General features: G+C 38.1%; 1 protein-coding gene across 1 annotated transcript in view; it reads right to left on the reverse strand.

Annotated features, from left to right (window-relative positions):
- Positions 1 to 18,951, reverse strand: part of LOC131198224 (macrophage mannose receptor 1-like) — a 68,886-nt gene that overhangs the window by 12,791 nt on the left and 37,144 nt on the right. The window contains exons 19-24 of the mRNA XM_058182717.1: positions 18,831 to 18,931; positions 18,160 to 18,302; positions 8,552 to 8,666; positions 6,169 to 6,314; positions 2,568 to 2,670; positions 676 to 905 (exon numbers count right to left, since the gene is read on the reverse strand). Of these exons, the coding sequence (XP_058038700.1) occupies positions 676 to 905; positions 2,568 to 2,670; positions 6,169 to 6,314; positions 8,552 to 8,666; positions 18,160 to 18,302; positions 18,831 to 18,931 (838 nt within the window). The remainder of the gene's footprint in view (positions 1 to 675; positions 906 to 2,567; positions 2,671 to 6,168; positions 6,315 to 8,551; positions 8,667 to 18,159; positions 18,303 to 18,830; positions 18,932 to 18,951) is intronic.

The following is an 18,951-nucleotide window of genomic DNA, read 5'->3' on the forward strand; positions in this document are numbered from 1 at the left end:
CTTGAGAGGGAGACATCAGAGCAAAGATTTCTCTCTTTTTTAATTCATTGCACCTGAAGCCGAATTCGGCTAGCGATTTGAAAAGCCTGCAGCTGGCTTGTGGAGTCAACCATTGGAGCGCGATTCTTCGACTTGCAAGTATACTTCCCATATTTCCGATGGTCTTAGGCGACCCCTGGCAAATTGTCATTCAACTCCCAATGGGGCCCCGACCCACAGGTTGAGAACCGCTGATCTAAGTGGTAAAACCCACTATAACAACATTGCCAAAAAGGCATTAAGGGTTGTAAACCCAATCTTGCATAGCTTCCTCTCCGGTAATACTACGCTACTAACCAGAGCGTACAAAACATTTGCTAGATCAATTCTCAAATACAGCTCGTCTGTCTGGAACCCGCACTCAATATTAGACATTAATACAATGGAACATGTCCAGAAATATTTTGCAAGAAGAGTCCTCCACTCCCCCGCTTATAACAAAATGCCTTATGCCACCAGATTTGAAATTTTGGGCTTAGAAAATTTAGAACTACACTGCATTCAGTATGACATAAGCATAGCTCATAAAATCATCTGCTACAATGTCCTACCTGTCAATGACTACTTCAGCTTGTCAACCACTTGGACAATTTTAAATAAAGGGCTTCATTGTGAACATATAGATTCTGTTCTTACCACTTTGCTGCTTAGTCCAATCCATACAGGCTCCTTATATCTGAACACTTGCAGCCATATGAATGATTCTGCATAGGGGTCTGCAATGGTGGCAAGTTTTGAATTTTCAGATTCACATTTCTTCCTTGCTTCTTCCCAGGTCATCTTGGGACTAACCATAGAATAGCTGCTATTTCCATAACTGATATAGTGAGATGCTGGAATTGTTGGTTCAGAGTAAGGTTCAGGACCTATTTTTTTTAAAAAAATATCAGTCAAGATCACACACAGTTCTGCTACTTTTTTTAATTTTGAAAAACCTTAATATTTAATTTCTATCTTTCCTTAAAATATCCTCTCAGTTCCACACCATGACCAAACTTTATTCAAAAAAGAGCACATTAAACAAATTGGTACAATGAGTCACTTTAAGGAGATCTTGGGTATAATATAAATGTATATCTTTAGTTATCCCAAATATGGGAACCTATGAACTCAGGACATCGTCTTGGCCAAATAACTGATTCAATACTGCATGCACAGGACCTTCTGCGCATGCGCAGAACATCCATGATAATGTCTGGATGGGTGGGTGGAGCCTCCCACCTCCACCACTACCGGATTGCCCAAACCAGGGCGAACCGGTAGAAACCCACCACAGCTCTCAAGACATAATAGGATTAGCCCTCTACCGATCTCACCACATGGTCCCTGGGAAGATTACATCACTCAGCAAGAATAAACGAAGTCTGGGACTCAACCTACAAAATTACTCCTGCATGGTCCCATGGGAGTCTGACAACCAATCAGAATACATTTATTTCACAGGAACAGGAAGCAAGTTCAAAATCCAAGAGAGCGTATAAATATATCTCATTCTTCATTCCATCTGGTCAGCTACCAAGGACTTCAAACTGTGTGATCCTGTCCACCATTAAATCATCTTTCCAAACAGTCTCCATGTTTCCAGTGTCTTTCTTCCCACTTGGAACTGAGCCCAGATGAACATTTCTTCCAACAATGCTATTAAAAGCCTTTATATTGAGCTTCAGATAGTTGGTATCACAATTATGTTTGTTAGTTCATTTTATTTAAATGCTTCCTGAAGTTGATGGTACTGTGATTTAAATTTACAATTTCTATACATTCCTTCACAATGTATTTTCTTGGTTACCATAACTGGCTTGTTGCAATCTTATTTGGATCAAACATGTTTGTTCACCCAGGTTTTTCTTTTTATATCTACAATTTTTATTAAAACTTTTTAAAAAGATCATAAAATCTAACACAAACTAACATAAAGTAGGGAAGAAAAAAGAAAAGAAAAGTAATCAAGCAAAAATAAAAATTCAAAAAAAGAAAAATACTGAAAAAAGAAAGAAAAAAAAGAAAGAAAGAATCCAATGTTCTTTGTAGCAGTTATAACTAGATATATCGAAGTAGTTATATGCTTAACCGCTCTGACTGTCCTAAATTGCATCATATTGATCTTCTTTCTAGAATCTATCTAATGATCAAAATCATAGCTCACAAATTCACTTTTTTCAAATTCTGATACTGATCTGTAGAAGATAATCTAACTCAGAGTCCCCCAACATTACTGGCTTTGTGGACTAGTGGGGAGGATGGTTTGTGCAAGCACCAGCAAGCATGCATACACGCAGTTCCATTAGCGTGAGCAGTGTACACCTGCTGCTCATGCAAATGGAGCATGTGTGCCCACACTCATCTGCTGCTCACACAAGTGAGGCTGTGAATGCACATGCACACACTCACTGCCATTTCCATGGCCCAGTTGCAAACCCTTCACAACCAACTAGTGGGCCATGGCCCATAGGTTGGGGACCCCTGATATAAATTACAAGTCTTATTCGCAGAAACTGAATTATTTCCCAAGATTTCTACAAACTTACCAGTATTTTTTTGGCAGATGTAGGTCATCTTAGTAGAACAGGCTCCAACTCTCCAATAACCTGCAAGCCTTTCAGGTTTTGTCACCATAAAAACGCAGTCACCCTATAATGTTTTTGCATAGCAAGAAAACCAATATAGTCACTGATATCATGATTGGAATAGACTTTGTGGAACCCTTCCTTTATAATCTCAAAAGAAAAGAAATGTGTTTTTCTGTTTCTGGTAACTATAGAAGATAATCACCATGTCAGTATCTGTCACTTGCCATTATGTCCTATAGAGTCAAGCACAGAAGCATCTTGAAGCGATACAATAGAAACCTATTGGGCCTCCATGAAATCTTTTCTTCAAAGGAAGATGCTGCCACTGACTATGGTATAGAATGGAAGGGCTAGAAGGAAGTCAGTGGTCAATAGTTTCAATGAATCTTTATAGTCAGGATACTTCATGAATGTTAGTGAATAACATGCTAAGGTTGTGCAGAATATGTGCCATATCAGGCAAAGGAACCATTTAGACAGCCATCTCTTTCCAAAAGTCCCAGTGTATCTGTGCATTCAGAGCAGGCATGAAATCCAGCAGGTTCTGGAGAACCGGTAGCAGAAATTTTGAATAGTTCTTAGAACTGCCAAATACCACCTCTGGCTGGCCCCAGAGTGGGGTTGGAATGGAGATTTTGCAGTATCCGTCCCCTGCCATGCCTACCAAGCCACACCCACAGAACTGGTAGTAAAATAAATTTGAATTCCACTACTGATTCATAGCCACTATATTTCTTTGACAAACCTGTCAAAAGGGATATCCACACATATACAATCATGGAGACAAACTGGAGAAGCCTTCAAAGATGCCGTACTGGACCTTCTAGGCCCCAAGATGGAAAATGAATTCTTTGCTTGTGTCACCAAGCTTTGGGATAGTGTGCACAGCTTATTACATACATCGAAGGTAAGCAGCCATGAGAATCAAATCACTTCTGGAAGAAACCGGAAGCATCGCAGTGGGACGGATGGGGAAGAGCGAGCTCCACTGAGCTTGATGAATTCCCCGGCCTGATGAACTGCTGCTGAGGGGTCTTCGGACCCGAACTGTCCTTTAGGGATGGTGAAGAGGCAGAGGCTCCTCATTTGACTGAAAGGAACCGGCAAGTTCCTCAAAGGTCAGAGGAAAGCTCTCTGACACAATGGCGGTGGCGGTGGCTATGTCAGCCATCATTAAACTGGGGCAACTGGAAAAGAATTTGAACAAGAGCCGTGATTTGAGCAAAGTGTCGAAGCCAGGTGAGTGAGCAAAACCAACTCCCATGAAAATAATTCTATCTGATAACTGAGGAAAAATTTTATGGTGGTGGAACATGGCTAAATTAAGAAGGAATACAAAAACTATAGAACTAAGAGAAACAGAAGCACTACCCTAAGATCGGAGGAAACCTGAAACTTTTAAATTAAAGCAGAGACCTCTAAAAAAAGGGAGGGGGGTCAGAAAGAAACCCTTTAAATAAAGCTGGAAAATTTGGGACTTTTAAAATTTAATATTGGAACGCAAGAAAGGGGGAAGAAAGGAAGAAGAAGAAGAAGGGACATTTGGAAAAGACGTGGAATTTTTCTGACCTTTCTCGTCTATTATAAATTGGAACTAAATAAATTTGAACATTGACTTTAAATTGAAGTAATTAGGAACTAAGTGGAATATATATAAAAGTTGAATTTGGACAAAGGGAGATTTTAAACAGAAGAAACAAAATGGATACTTCTGCTAATTGTTGATTAGATTGTGGATTTCAAAAAGACACCTTCAGGCAGAAGGGGAAACTGCATTGACTAGCGCTGAAAATTCTTCTGCTGAAAAGATAAGACCGGTAAGAAAACGAAAGGGAGGTTTTTCCCTATGTGCGATCTGACTTTGATGATAAAAAGAAAAACAAATTTGAAAATACAGAATGGCACAGGGAATAATCAAAATGATGGAAAAAATGCATATGACTTTTAGACAAGAAATGAAAGGAATAATTTCAAGACCATTTGGAAAGCAAGAATCAGAGAAAGTTGGAACAGCAACTCCAAATAAAGAAACCATGAAACAAGAAACAGGACTGGAAGACAAAAGAAAAAATGTTGAAGTTGAATTTTTAAATAAGGGTGGGATTTTAAATGAGTTCAAAGAGAGAGAGGATAAGATATATAATGAGAAAACAGAAGGTTACATTGGGATTAACAATAAGAAAAAAGAAACTATTAAGAGGAAGATGAGAAATAGAAAAGCACTGCAAATAAGATTGGGTAAAAATAAGAAGAAAGAAAGGAAAGAACAAAGAGTAGTAGAAGGAAGGAAAAATTACAAAGCTAAGAGATTATCCAGAGATTAGTGGAGAAAAGAAAAAATGGGGGAAGGGAAGAAAAAGAGAGTGGATGGAAATATAGGACAAATAAAGAAATTTAAGAGGAGGAAGGAGAAAAAGATAAGAGGGGGAAAGAAGAAAAAGGGAAAAAAAAGAAAATAGTTAAAATCCACACTCATTAGTTAAGTAATAATAATTATAATTATTATTATTATTACTTAACTAATGAGTGTGGATTTTAATATGAGAAAAGTTAATTAAAGGTTAAAATAGATTTTTAGTTATAATGATACTGGAAAAATCATTCTGTAAAATCTTCTGAAGTGAATTTGTGTTTGTTTTCTTCTCTCTTTTCTTTCTTCTTGATGATAAATAACTAACAAAATGTTATTGCAACATAAGATATGATTTATGATGATGTTTAACTGGAAGATGTAATAGACAATATAATAAGAGCGAATAAAAGTGTTTGATATAAATGGTAATAGAGAAAAAGGGTGAAAAGAAGTATTATTAGAGATAAAGATTAAAGATGGGGGCAAAACGCAATTAGATTTCTAAGAAGATTGTAAACAAGGAAAGGGAAAATGAGAAAAAATATATTGATAAAGGCATGGAAGGAGGATTGGAAAATAACAAATCTGATTTGATATGTACCTGGCAGATATTTTGTTCAGAAAAAATGAAATTTTTTTGTGTTATCTGTGTTTAAAAAGAAAAAAATTCTTTAAAAAAAAGAATCAAATCACTTCTGTGAATTTGAAGGCTGTAGCAAGATTTATGGATCAGGCATTCTAAACCCGGCAGGGTCCTTTCTTCTCCATACTTATTTTAATGTTATATATTTGTATTTTTTACTTCCATAGATTTTTTTATTTTAAATTTCATTTTACTGGATCTTTTTTTTTCTTTAACTGAGTTGGAAATAGTAATATTTTCCAGAACATAATATTCATGGCATATTTTTCATTCATAAGAAGAGCAACAGGAGTAAGACTGATTTTTATTCAGTATTATATCACCCTCTATTGATGATGAGAAAGCACAACAGACTTTTCTTATTTAATAGACAGAAAAGATCTGAAATATCATCTGTTTTATTCATTTATGCATTCATTCATTAAATTCATATGGCCAGCCATATCACAAAAAAGGACACCTTTCCATACAGATATTGTATCACTGCAGGAATTCAACATCAAGGAGATTAACTACACATTTGTGGGGAATTAGAACAGAAAAAAACAACCAATTGGACTTACATCGATGAAACTAGGTGACCCTTTAGCCCAATTTGTAAAATAGACTCCACTCCCATCAGTCCAGAGGAAACGTCCATTCCAATTCTTGTCAGTCAATCCAGTCCAAGTATTACCACTAGCACGTTTTAATTGCACTGTGAGAAAAGCTGAGGGTAGAAATACAGATATATTTTACAAAAACGTATTGTCAGACTCATGACCAATTAAATTTTGTTCCAACTTTCAAACGTTTACTTTGATTACATTAGATTTTAAAAGGTATCTCAGGTTATCACACCAAACTCTGCTCACATACAATATTTATGACAGCCATTTCTATGTTCCCAACTTAAGAACGTCCCAGGTGATCATCCATAAGGCCTTTCATGGCATAGGTAAAGGTAAAGGTTCCCCTCGCACATACATGCTAGTTTTTCCTGACTCTAGGGGGTGGTGCTCATCTCCGTTTCAAAGCCGAAAAGCCAGCACTGTCCGAAGACGTCTCCTTGGTCATGTGGCCGGCATGACTCAACGCCAAAGGCGCACGGAACGGTGTTACCTTCCCACCAAAGGTGGTCCCTATTTTTTTTACTTGCATTTTTATGTGCTTTCGAAACTGCTAGGTTGGCAGAAGCTAGGACAAGTAACGGGAGCTCACCCTGTTACACGGCAGCACTAGGGATTCGAACCGCGGAGCTGCCGACCTTTCGATCGACAAGCTCAACGTCTTAGCTCCTGAGCCACCACGTCCCTTTCATGGCATAGGGCTTGGCTATCTGAGAAACCTGCTATATTCAATTGTTTCTGCCTGCCAGATATATTCTGGCAGGAGGATTCCTTCCTTTTGGATACTAGAAGGGACCAAGATCATTAACAGAACAAAACAGAACAGAACAGAAAAAAAAGAGGATGGCAGAAGAAAAGATGCACAATTTAAATTGCTGCCATAAATTGAGTTATCCTGATTGTAGGTTTCATGTTCCTGATGTTTTAAGAGGCAAAACCCATGCCTGTTCCTGTTGGTTGCCAGTATTTGGAGTAAAAGTTGTTCATATGTTGATTAGCTAAACTATGGGATAAGTAATTTTTTTCTTCTGATTAGTTGGCAGATTAGTTGGCATACATTTAGAAGAGTTACTAACTTTATTGCAATTGCTGCTGCCATCAATGTTCAATTTTTTAATAAACTTGGCATTTTAGCTATGTTGGTCATGTTATGGTTGTCCACTCTAGCAGACACTGGGGGCTCCATCAAAAAAAATAAAATAAAAACAGCACAGCACATGAAATAGCACAGACATAGCCACCCAAAACATTGAACAATAGCAATAACATGAAACCACAACACCTGCCCCACAAATTCATGAACCAGGCTTGGGATGAGAATTAGGTCTGAAGGGCTCTGGTCTGAGTGTTGTCAGTAGCTCTGGCAAGTTGCTGCTCCAGAGTGGTTAGATGGAGGGAGGGCTGCAATACAGCGGGCAAACTTCCTCAATCCCACAGGATGACATTTAATAGAAGGGACCTGGAGTGAATCCTTCCAACAGAATGTGTTTGGCAAGCAGAAACCATCGGATTCAGGCAATTCCACAGATAGCCAAGCACCATGCCATGATAGGCTTTATAGATCCCCAAGCACTTAAACCACACCTGGAAGCTGATTGGCAATCTATCTAGAAATGTCTTTGATCAAGTGGGACCAAATAACTAAACAGCCATAACTACTTAGTCATATTAGAATTGAACTGAAATCTGTGTTGCCCCACCCAGGCTCAACAGGCCTCCAGATACTGGTCAGCTCATCAACAGCTTTTCCTATCTAGAGCAAGGTTGAAATATAATGCTACCAAAATGTACTGACAATGAACCCTGAGCCAATGAATGAGCTCACTTCATCATATAACCCATATGTTTTATGTAAATTTCAGTTTATAGCTTCCGGATAACTTTTGGGGGAAGGTTGGTTCTTCATTAATTTGACCGTTAAATGCAATAAATGAATATATAAGTGCCGCTCCAAAAATGAATATTTTATCAAACTCAACTTTGATAAGTTACACAAGTGTAACTGCTTTAAACTCATATGTAACTCCTATATTCTTGCCGATGCACGCTTTTTATATTACTGTAAAATTACTTTGAAATCTTATTGCTGTTATATTTTCAGCATGGGAACCTTTGAATTGGGAATGAGCTAAGAAGGGAATGAAGCCATGGAGAAGGAGCATATCTTAAGGGCTCTGGCAACATTTTCATATCATCCAACAGCAAAAGCTTATATAAACTGGAGGTTAGAAAAGAAGAATGGGCATAGTAATTCTTATAAAAGTAATTTAAGAAAAGATTCCTTGATTTTAAAAGAAATCATAAGCTTACATAATTAATATAGTTTATAGTATTGTACCTTGAACAGCTTTGTCTGGTATACTAGCCAGGTTTCCTCCTAGGTTCCTGCAGTGATCACGTGCAGCGCTCCAGTTTTTCTTCTCCTCTTCTCTGAAGCCAAATATTTGGAAGCACTAGAAGGAAAAAATCCCTCCAAAAATCCATCAATCAAGACAGGATTAAATAAATAAAAAGTAATAGAAACAATCAACATAGAATCATCAATCATGAAATGAAATCAGAGAATTTAGAATGTAATTCAGTAGTCATAACGTGACTGAACGTTATATACATACATACATACATACATATATATATGTATGTATGTATACACATATACATAACATGATGAACTTATCTTTTCTTTTATGTACACTGAGAGCATATGCACCAAGACAAATTCCTTGTGTGTCCAATCACACTTGGCCAATAAAAAATTCTATTCTATTCTATTCTATTCTATTCTATTCTATTCTATTCTATTCTATTCTATATAACAATAGTAATAAAATCAAATTCACCACTTTCTTTTGGGAAAAATATATAAGCAGTAATAAAGTTAATTTTTTTTATTTAACTATATACAAATTTACTGTCTGTTTTTTGTGATATAATTGACTTCTTAGTCATTTTGTACTGATGATCATTATACAGCCAGTTTGTCACTGCCATCCTACTTCTGGAAATACCCAGGACAGAGGAACTAATGAAAAAAGAAAGTGGCCAAATCTTTCAAAATCTTGCTGGCCTCAGATTTAACATTCAAGGAAGAAAGATGATCTTGCTTAAAGATATGTCTATAGTCACTTAATTAGGGATGCAGTGGCTCAGCCTGAGCTTGTTGATCGAAAGGTCGGTAGTTCAGCGGCTCAAATCCCAAGTGCCATGTAACGGGATGAGCTCCCGTTACTTGTCCCAGCTTCTGCCAACCTAGCAGTTTGAAAGCACTTAAAAATTGCAAGTACAAAAATAGGGACCACCTTTGGTGAGAAGGTAACAGTGTTCCGTGCACCTTTGGCATTAAGTCATGCCAACCATATGACTATGGAGACATCTTTGGACAGTGCTGGCTCTTCAGCTTTGAAACGGAGATGAGCACCACCCCCTAGAGTAGGGAACGACTAGCATATATGTGCAAAAGAGAGGAAATAAAACTCCTCTGCCTTCAATTTTCCTAACAAATGTACATTCACTTGCAAATAAACAAATACTATTCTGTTTTTCACAACTCAGCAGTCCTATGCTTCTCTGAAACCTGGTTAAATGAATCAATTGAAGATAGCAGCCTGCATATTCCAGGGTTTCAGATTATACGATCAGACAGAATTACATCTGGTAAAGCATCTGGTAAAATGAAGGGTGGAGGTTTATGCCTATATAATAACATCAGCTGGTGTCAAGATTTATCTGGAATTTACAAATTCTGCAACAACAATTTAGAGACTTTAATTATTAACTGCAAACCATACTATTTGCCTCGTGAATTTTCCTCATTTCTTCTATTGCTGTTTATGTACCACCTCAAGCCTGTGTAAACAAGGCATTATGAACTCTAGCTGACCAACTCATGGAGGCTGAAGCCAAATACCCTGATTCACTGGCTTATTTAGATTTTGGGAAATCTAAATAAGGCAAACTTAAGGAAAGAGCTACCAAAATACTTTCAGCATGTCAATTGTCCCACTAGAGGCAAGAATACTTTAGACCATTGCTACACAACACTAAAAGATGCTTATCAGTCTTTACAACATGCAGCTGTAGGACCCTCTGATCATTGCATGATTCACCTTTGCTTACAGGCAAAGACTTAAAACCACAAAACAACAATTAAATTAGTGAAGGTCTGGACAGAGGAGTCAAAATTAAAGCTGCAGGCCTGCTTTGACTGCACCGATTGGAACATTTTTTAAGATTCTTCTGCAGACCTGGAAGAACTCACAGATACTGAACATTATACATCAGCTTCTGTGAAGACCTATGTGTACCGACAAGGAACTTACGAATATACAGTAACAACAAACCTTGGTTGACACCTAAACTTAAGCAGCTACGTCATTCCAAAGAGGAAGCCTACAGGAAAGATGATAAAATGCTGTACAATCAGGCCAGAAATGTACTAACAAGGGAGATCAGAGCAGCAAAAAGAAGCTACTTTGAAAAGCTAAAGAATCAGTTTTCAGCAAATGAACCAGCAAACGTGTGGGAAACTCTTAAAAATATCACCGGCTATGGCAAACCTCCCTCCCAGGCTGAAGGAAGACCTGGCAGATGACCTGAACGTGTTTTACTGCAGGTTTGAAAGGAAACTACAGCCACCTATCTCCATAACCCCCATCTCAGACATAACAACAGTCAAGCCTCTTACAACTGATCCCATCCCATTGGGTTCACAACCCCTAGTGATCACAGAAAAGGAAGTGCAGAACCTATTTCACAGACAAAAGCCAGGAAAAGCTCCAGGCCCAGACAAGATAACTCCTTCTTGCTTAAAAGTCTGTGCTGACCAATTGGCTCCCATTTTCACCCATATCTTCAATAAATCACTAGAGATGTGCTATGTTCCTTCTTGCTTCAAACGCTCTACCATCATCCCAGTGCCGAAGAAGCCCACTATCAAAGAACTGAATGACTACAGACCAGTTGCTTTAACATCTGTAGTTATGAAAGCCTTTGAAAGGCTAGTGCTTTCCTACTTGAAAACCATCACGGATCCGCTATTAGACCCCTTGCAATTTGCATACCGAGCAAATAGATCAACAAATGATGCTGTTAATATGGCTCTGCACTACATCTTACAACATCTTGAATCTCCAAAGACTTATGTAAGGGTCCTCTTCGTAGACTTTAGTTCAGCATTCAATACCATCATTCCAGACACTCTTCTAACTAAGCTAAACCAGCTACAAATACCTGAACAGACTTGTAAGCGGATCACAAGCTTCCTAACAAACAGGAAGCAGCAGGTGAAGCTAAGCAGGATCACATCAGATACCTGTACAATTAGCACAGGGGGCCCCCAAGCCTGTGTGCTCTCCCCACTTTTCTTCTCTCTGTATACCAATAACTGCATCTCCAACAATCCATCTGTTAAACTACTGAAGTTTGCAGATGACACAACGGTGATTGGTCTCATTCGAAACAATGACAAATCCGCATATAGACGTGAGGTCAAACGACTAGCCTTGTGGTGCGACTGAAACAATCTGGAACTGAACACACTTAAAACTGTAGAAATGGTGGTAGACTTTAGGAGAAACCCTTCCATACTTCCATCTCTCACAATACTTGACAACACAGTATCAACAGTAGAAACCTTCAAATTTCTAAGTTCTATCATATCACAAGATCTAAAATGGACAGCTAACATCAAAAACATCATTAAAAAAGGACAACAAAGACTGTTCTTTCTGCGCCAACTCAAAAAGCTCAAACTGCCCAAGGAGCTACTGATCCAGTTCTACAGAGGAATTATTGAGTCTGTCATTTGCACCTCTATAACTGTCTGGTTTTGTTCTGCAACCCAACAATAGGATAATTAGAACTGCAGAAAAAATAATTGCTACCAACCTGCTTTCCATTGAGGACCTGTATACTGCACGAATCAAGAAGAGGGCCGTGAAAATATTTACAGCTCCATCACATCCTGGACATAAACTGTTTCAACTCCTACCCCAAAATGACTCTATAGAGCACTGCACACCAGAACAATTAGACACAAGAACAGTTTTTTCCCGAAGGCCATCACTTTGCTAAACAAATAATTCCCTCAACACTGTCAAACTATTTCCTAAATCTACACTACTATTAATCTTCTCATCGTTTCCATCATCATCTCTTTCCACTTATGACTGTATGACTATAACTTTTTGTTGCTATCATTAAGGGTTAAATTGTACCCTATGACCATCATTTGTTTTGTTTTGATCCGGTTCCGGTGAGCACGAGAGCAACAGATAAATAGGGAAGCTCCTCTGAGACCTTTTGTCAAATGACAACTTTTGCTTAAATACCCATCGCTACCAAGACAAACAGATATCCCTACTTAACGAAATACAGAGGATCCCTGCGTTATAATTCAAGAGCGATAATTTCAACTTACTGCTCCTCTATAATCACCGCAACTATCACTCAACTGCCGTTACTTCTTCCATCTTGTAACGGCCACTCTCAGAAATCTAATCTAAATATAATCTAAAGCTGCCGCCGCCCCTTCACTGCTGCCGGGATAAGGAAGATCGTCGGACGATCATCATCATCATCACCATCTCTGGTGACCCAGTGGACTCGGGTGTTCCGTATTTGAGAGGCTGCTGCTGCCGCCACCCCCTCCGCTGCCGGTATACAGATGACCGCTGGACAGCTCCTGAAGCCGCTTTTCTGACAGCCGCCGCCGCCGCTATTCTGACAGCACATCTGATCAACCTGCGATTTACAGCGACCATCGCTGCCAGGGTATCCTGCACCACCTGAACTGCATCTGGGGATCGATTAACTTAAGTGCCGGGCGAGTTGCTGGGGAGGTTTGGCACTACCTGCGCTGCTTCTGCTTCGCTAAAGCCACGATTCAAGAGCTGCTGCTGCCGTCTACCGCTGATCGACGCCCCATCGGCAATTTTGACAACCGACCTATTTTGTAGCAGCTGTCACTGCCAGGGCAGCCAGCACCTCCGGAACTTCATCCAAGGTTCAATTAACCCTTGTGCCGGGTGAGTTGCTAAGGAGGTTTAGCACCACCCACACTGCTTCTGCCTCCATACCTAAAGGACCTTTTAAATCTCCCGCCAATCTACACCATAAACATAGTGTTTAAACATACTTCCTCAATTATTGAATAATTATAAAAATTATTCAATAAATAAAATAGAAGTAATAAGAAAGATACTGCTTCATTACTTATCACATAATTTATTCAATAATAATAATAATAATAATAATAAATAAATATATATATATATATCACTATGCCAGCCAAAAAATCCAACGCTGATAAAAACTTAGAAACAAGAATAATGGCTACAATTGAACAAAACTTGGAAAAAAGAATACTAACTATTGAACAAAACCTAGAAAAAAGAATTCTAGCCATTGAACAAAACTTAGGGGGAAAAAATCCTAACAGTTATAGAACAAAGTTTCACCAATCTGATAAAACAAATTACAACACAAAAAAATGATTTCTCGACTGATCTAAATGTCTTCCCAACTCATCTACCTTTACATAATACTCATCCTTCAACTCTACCTAAACAACAATTTACTACTGACCAACTAATTAGAGATGCCTTGGAGAGAGGTCAAAAAATAAATAATGCAATATTATTTGGTCTAGAAAACACAAACGAACCCGATATCACCAAAATTCACAACATAATTGGAAATTATAATTCATCATCCATTTCCCCAAATGAAATAATTGCAGTCTCCAGAGATGGTCCTGAATATAAAAACAGTGACGGATCAATAGCACCAAGATTCTGCAGAGTCATCTGCATAAACGAGAGCAGCAAATGTAAGTTCATATATACCATCAACTCTATTGCTAAAACAAATCCTGCCTACAGTAAACTTAGATCACGCCCTGATCTATCTTTCCTGCAGTGGATACGTTCTCGTGAACTCCGCACTGAACATAAACGAAGACAATCAAACCTATATATTGATTACCATGCCAATTACATTAAAATTAAATCCTACAATCAAAAACTCACCACCAAACCCCCCATCACCCATAACATCCAACCAGCCATCCCTTCGACCAATCAAGTACCCATCAGCCAACCATCCATCGAAACTGTCATCCAATCAGCCATCCAACAAACCATTCAACCAGCCATCCGTACAGCTATCCAACAAACCATTCAGCCAGCCATCCGATCATCCATCCAACCAACCTTCCAACCAGCCTTCCAACCATCCATCCAACCAACCATATCAACAAACAGTCAAGTACCCAACATCCAAGCACTCACCACCCATAACTTCCATCCACTCATCCAATCTCCTATACAACCACCAGTTGTACATATCCCTCAACCAACTAACATTCAAAACTAGGTATGCATGCCCCTTACCTCTTTAACACCTCTTTCTACAGATTTTAAATGTAAATTGATGAATGCAAGAAGTATTCTTAACAAATTACCTGAATTTATCCTCCTGCTAAAAAGTGGTACATTTGATATCATATTTATTTGTGAAACATGGCTAATCTCATCCATCCCTGATTCCATCATTTTAAACAAAGAATATCAAGTTCACCGTTCAGATCGTGAAAACCGAAGAGGTGGTGGAGTTGCTATTTTCTATAAAAAGTCACTGAATCTAAAAAACATTCAAGTTGCACACAAACTTTCTCTTCCTGAAACTATTGTATGCGACCTATCATCTAATACCGCACTTCGATTCATTCTATGCTACAGAGCCCCCGACTACGATATTACTCATGCTAATATTTTAACCTCATTACTAACATGGGCTGCCTCTTGCCCATATCCACTCATCTTCCTGGGTGACCTAAATTTACCTCTCATCAACTGGATAACAAACGAAAGTACAACTGATCCAATCCACACTACAATATACAACGCTGTTACAAACCTAGGTCTTGAACAACTTGTAACTAACAGTACAAGACTAAACAACTGCCTTGACCTCATCTTCTGCAACAACAACAATACCATTTATGGACTACAAATAAGAGAACCCTTTTCCAACAGTGATCATTGCATGATTGACTTCCATCTTAATATACGTTGTCACTTAAATCATCATATCAATAGCATTCCCATCTACAACTTCAAAAAAGCCAATTATGACCTTATAAACAATGATCTTTCATTTCTGGACTGGCAAAATCTGTTCTCAACCTGTATCACTGCCGAAGACCACTATAGAGTTTTCCTACTCGAAATCAACAGAGTCATCGAACTATACGTACCACAAACTACCACCAAGATCAGGAAAAGCAAACTACCCATATCAATAAAAAAGCTTCAATCTAAAAAAAGATCCCTTTGGAAAAGAAACAAAAAGGGCTATGTAGCTAATTTTAAAAATCGCTACAGAACTATATGCAACCAAATAAAAACTGAATGCACAAATTACCACACCAAGCAAGAAGAGGATCTTCTGCGCACTAATTCCAGTCGTGCCTTCTATAATTTTGTCAACAACAAGCTTAAAAACTCTAGATGCATGCCACCACTAAAAGATTCTGATGGCAATGTATACAATGATGAAGTAACTAGAGCAAACCTCTTTAACAAATTCTTTGCATCAGTTTTTGTCAACAGTGATGGCACTCATCCCACATTTCCTAATTGTACAAGCAATGTGCATGACAACTTAACTAATGTTGATTTTACAGAAGAAAATGTTGGTAAAGCTCTAAGTAAATTGAAGCCATCTCTATCCATTGGACCTGATGGACTTTGTGCTTACTTTTTAAAAAAACTCTCTAGTAATCTAGCAGAATCCCTAAGTATAATCTTTAATATAGCTTTTACTACCAGTTCCCTTCCCAGTCTCTGGTCACTAGCCACAGTCATTCCAGTTTTCAAAAAAGGCGACCCCAGCTTAGTTGATAATTATAGACCAATCTCCTTATGTTGCGTCGCCTGCAAGGTTATGGAATCTATCATCAACCAATCCATTACCTTACACTTAGAAATACACAACCTTCTCTCAAATAAACAATTTGGCTTCAGGAAAAAATTATCTTGCAATTTACAATTTCTCCACTGTAAAAACCTATGGACTACAAATCTTGACCTAGGTAAATCAATAGATGCAATATACATAGACTTCTGTAAAGCTTTTGACTCAGTAGTACATGATAAACTTCTCCTAAAATTAAAATCCTATGGCATTTCAGGACCCTTACACAACTGGATATCTGCTTTTCTGTCAAACAGACAACAAATAGTTAAAATTGGTAATGCTCTATCAAATCCTGTTCCTGTCAAGAGTGGTGTTCCTCAAGGCAGCGTTCTTGGACCTACTCTCTTTATAATATACATAAATGATCTTTATAATCATATCTCAAGTAACTGTGTTCTCTGCTGCTGATGTCAAACTTTTCAACACCACTGACAATACATCCACAATTCAAAAGGACCTTGATCACCTAACTGCTTGGTCTAAAATTTGGCAACTACAAATCTCAACCAGTAAATGCTCAGTCTTGCATATTGGAAGAAAGAACCCAATTACAAAGTACATGCTTGATGGACATTGCCTCGCAGATGACCCCCACCCTGTCAAAGACCTTGGAGTTTTTATATCTAACGATTTAAGTTCCAAAGCCCACTGCAACTATATAGCTAAGAAGGCTCTAAGAGTTGTTAACTTAATTTTATGTAGCTTCTTTTCAAAAAACACCACGCTACTGACCAGAGCATATAAAACATTTGTTAGGCCAATTCTTGATTACTGCTCTCCTGTCTGGAACCCATACCATATATCTGACATCAACACAGTTGAGCGTGTCCAAAGGTATTTTACGAGAAGAATTCTCCACTCCTCCGAAACTAATAAAATACCTTATTCCACCAGACTTGATATCTTGGGTCTAGAAAACTTAGAACTTCGTCGCCTTCGTCAAGATCTGGGTTTAGCATATAAAATCATCTGTTGTAATGTCCTTCCTGTCAATGACTTTTTTAGTTTCAATAACAATATCACAAGAGCTACCAACAGATTTAAACTCAATGTCAACCGCTCCAGTTTAGATTGCAGAAAACACGATTTCTGTAACAGAATTGTATATACTTGGAATGCATTACCTGACTCTGTGGTTTCTTCTCATAACCCCAAAGGCTTTACTCAAAAACTGTCCACGGTTGACCTCACCACTTTCCTAAGAGGACTCTAAGGGGCGTGCATAAGAGCACAAATGTGCCTACCGTTCCTGTCCTACTGTTTCTTCCCCTATGTATATATATGTTTTTAGTACCTCGTTTCTCCTCATATATACGTTCATATATTATATAACCCTTTATGCAACGCTTGTATATATATATTGTTATATTGTTATGACAAATAAAATAAATAAAAATAAATAAAATAAAATAAATATTGTACCTTGATGAAGGTATTTTTTCTTTTATGTACACTGAGAGCATATGCACCAAGACAAATTCCTTGTGTGTCCAATCACACTTGGCCAATAAATTCTATTCTATTCTATTCTATTCTATTCTATTCTATTCTATTCTATTCTATTCTATTCTATTCTAAGGGGAACCTTTACCTTTACCTTTATAGTCACTTAACAAGAGACACCCCCAGAAGAGGGGTTTAAAGTTTTGATGATTCCTCCTTCCCACAGTCATGTGATCACATTTTGGGCACTTGACAATGAGCCTACACTTATAGACACTAGCCGTGCTCTGTGGTCACATGACCATGATTTATTCCTTTTTTTATTGAAAACTGATGTTTACGTCCATTTTTTGGAAGAAAAAATGCCCATGAAGATATCTCTTGCCAAACTACCTGTGTTCATTGGAAGGTCTAAAAAGACAACTGGCTGCCTATAGCAATCTCAATGTATTTATTTATATTTGCCTTTAGGATGTTTGAACAGTGATGCTACCTCAAAATATTTACATTAACTAGATAAATTACCTTGTCATTAAACCAAAGCCAGCCATCACTGCACCCTTTTGGATTTGCAGGTAATGTGGGCGCTGCAGTTGAACGGACAGAGCTATTGTGTCTCTCACAGATGAAGCTTTTCTCAGCACCGCAGTTTATATCATTCCATACACCTGGTCAAAGAAATTATACTGTCATCTGGGAAGATTAAATTATTCTTAAAGTAAATAGCAACAGGTTAGCTATATGTTAAGGGGTGTGCATAAGAGCACCAGCATGCCTACCGTTCCTGTCCTAATGTTCCCTTTGGTTGTATTCAATTTGTGTGATTATTTCATGCTTATACTTATATATATTGTTGTATTTGACAAAATAAATAAATAAAATAAAATAAAATGTTGCAACCAAAATAATAATAGCGCAAAGTGCAATAGTACATACTGGAATCCTACAGTACATGTGAAAGAATAGACCAGGGCTGTCAAACTTGTGGCCCGTGTGCCGGATGCGTTCAGCGTTGGCCACACCCATAACCAGTTTAGCGAAGGGGGAAAAGTCCCTATACATCACGTGACAACACTGTGACAACGAGAGTTTGACACCCCTGGAATAGATGTAGTCCTCACTTATTGACCACTCATTCATATCCGAATCATGCACATACAAAGAACGGTTGAAAACCTGAAATTTATTTTACTTGCCTGAATCATAATACATAACTACACAGTGTTCATCTTCATTTGCAAAGTTGGGTTCACCGGGGCCCCAGGCTTCATATGTCACTGGTGTTCCATCCATCCATCTGAAGAAAAATATTTGGCA

This window comes from Ahaetulla prasina, chromosome 4 (assembly GCF_028640845.1).
Source record: "Ahaetulla prasina isolate Xishuangbanna chromosome 4, ASM2864084v1, whole genome shotgun sequence".
NCBI lineage: Eukaryota > Metazoa > Chordata > Lepidosauria > Squamata > Colubridae > Ahaetulla > Ahaetulla prasina.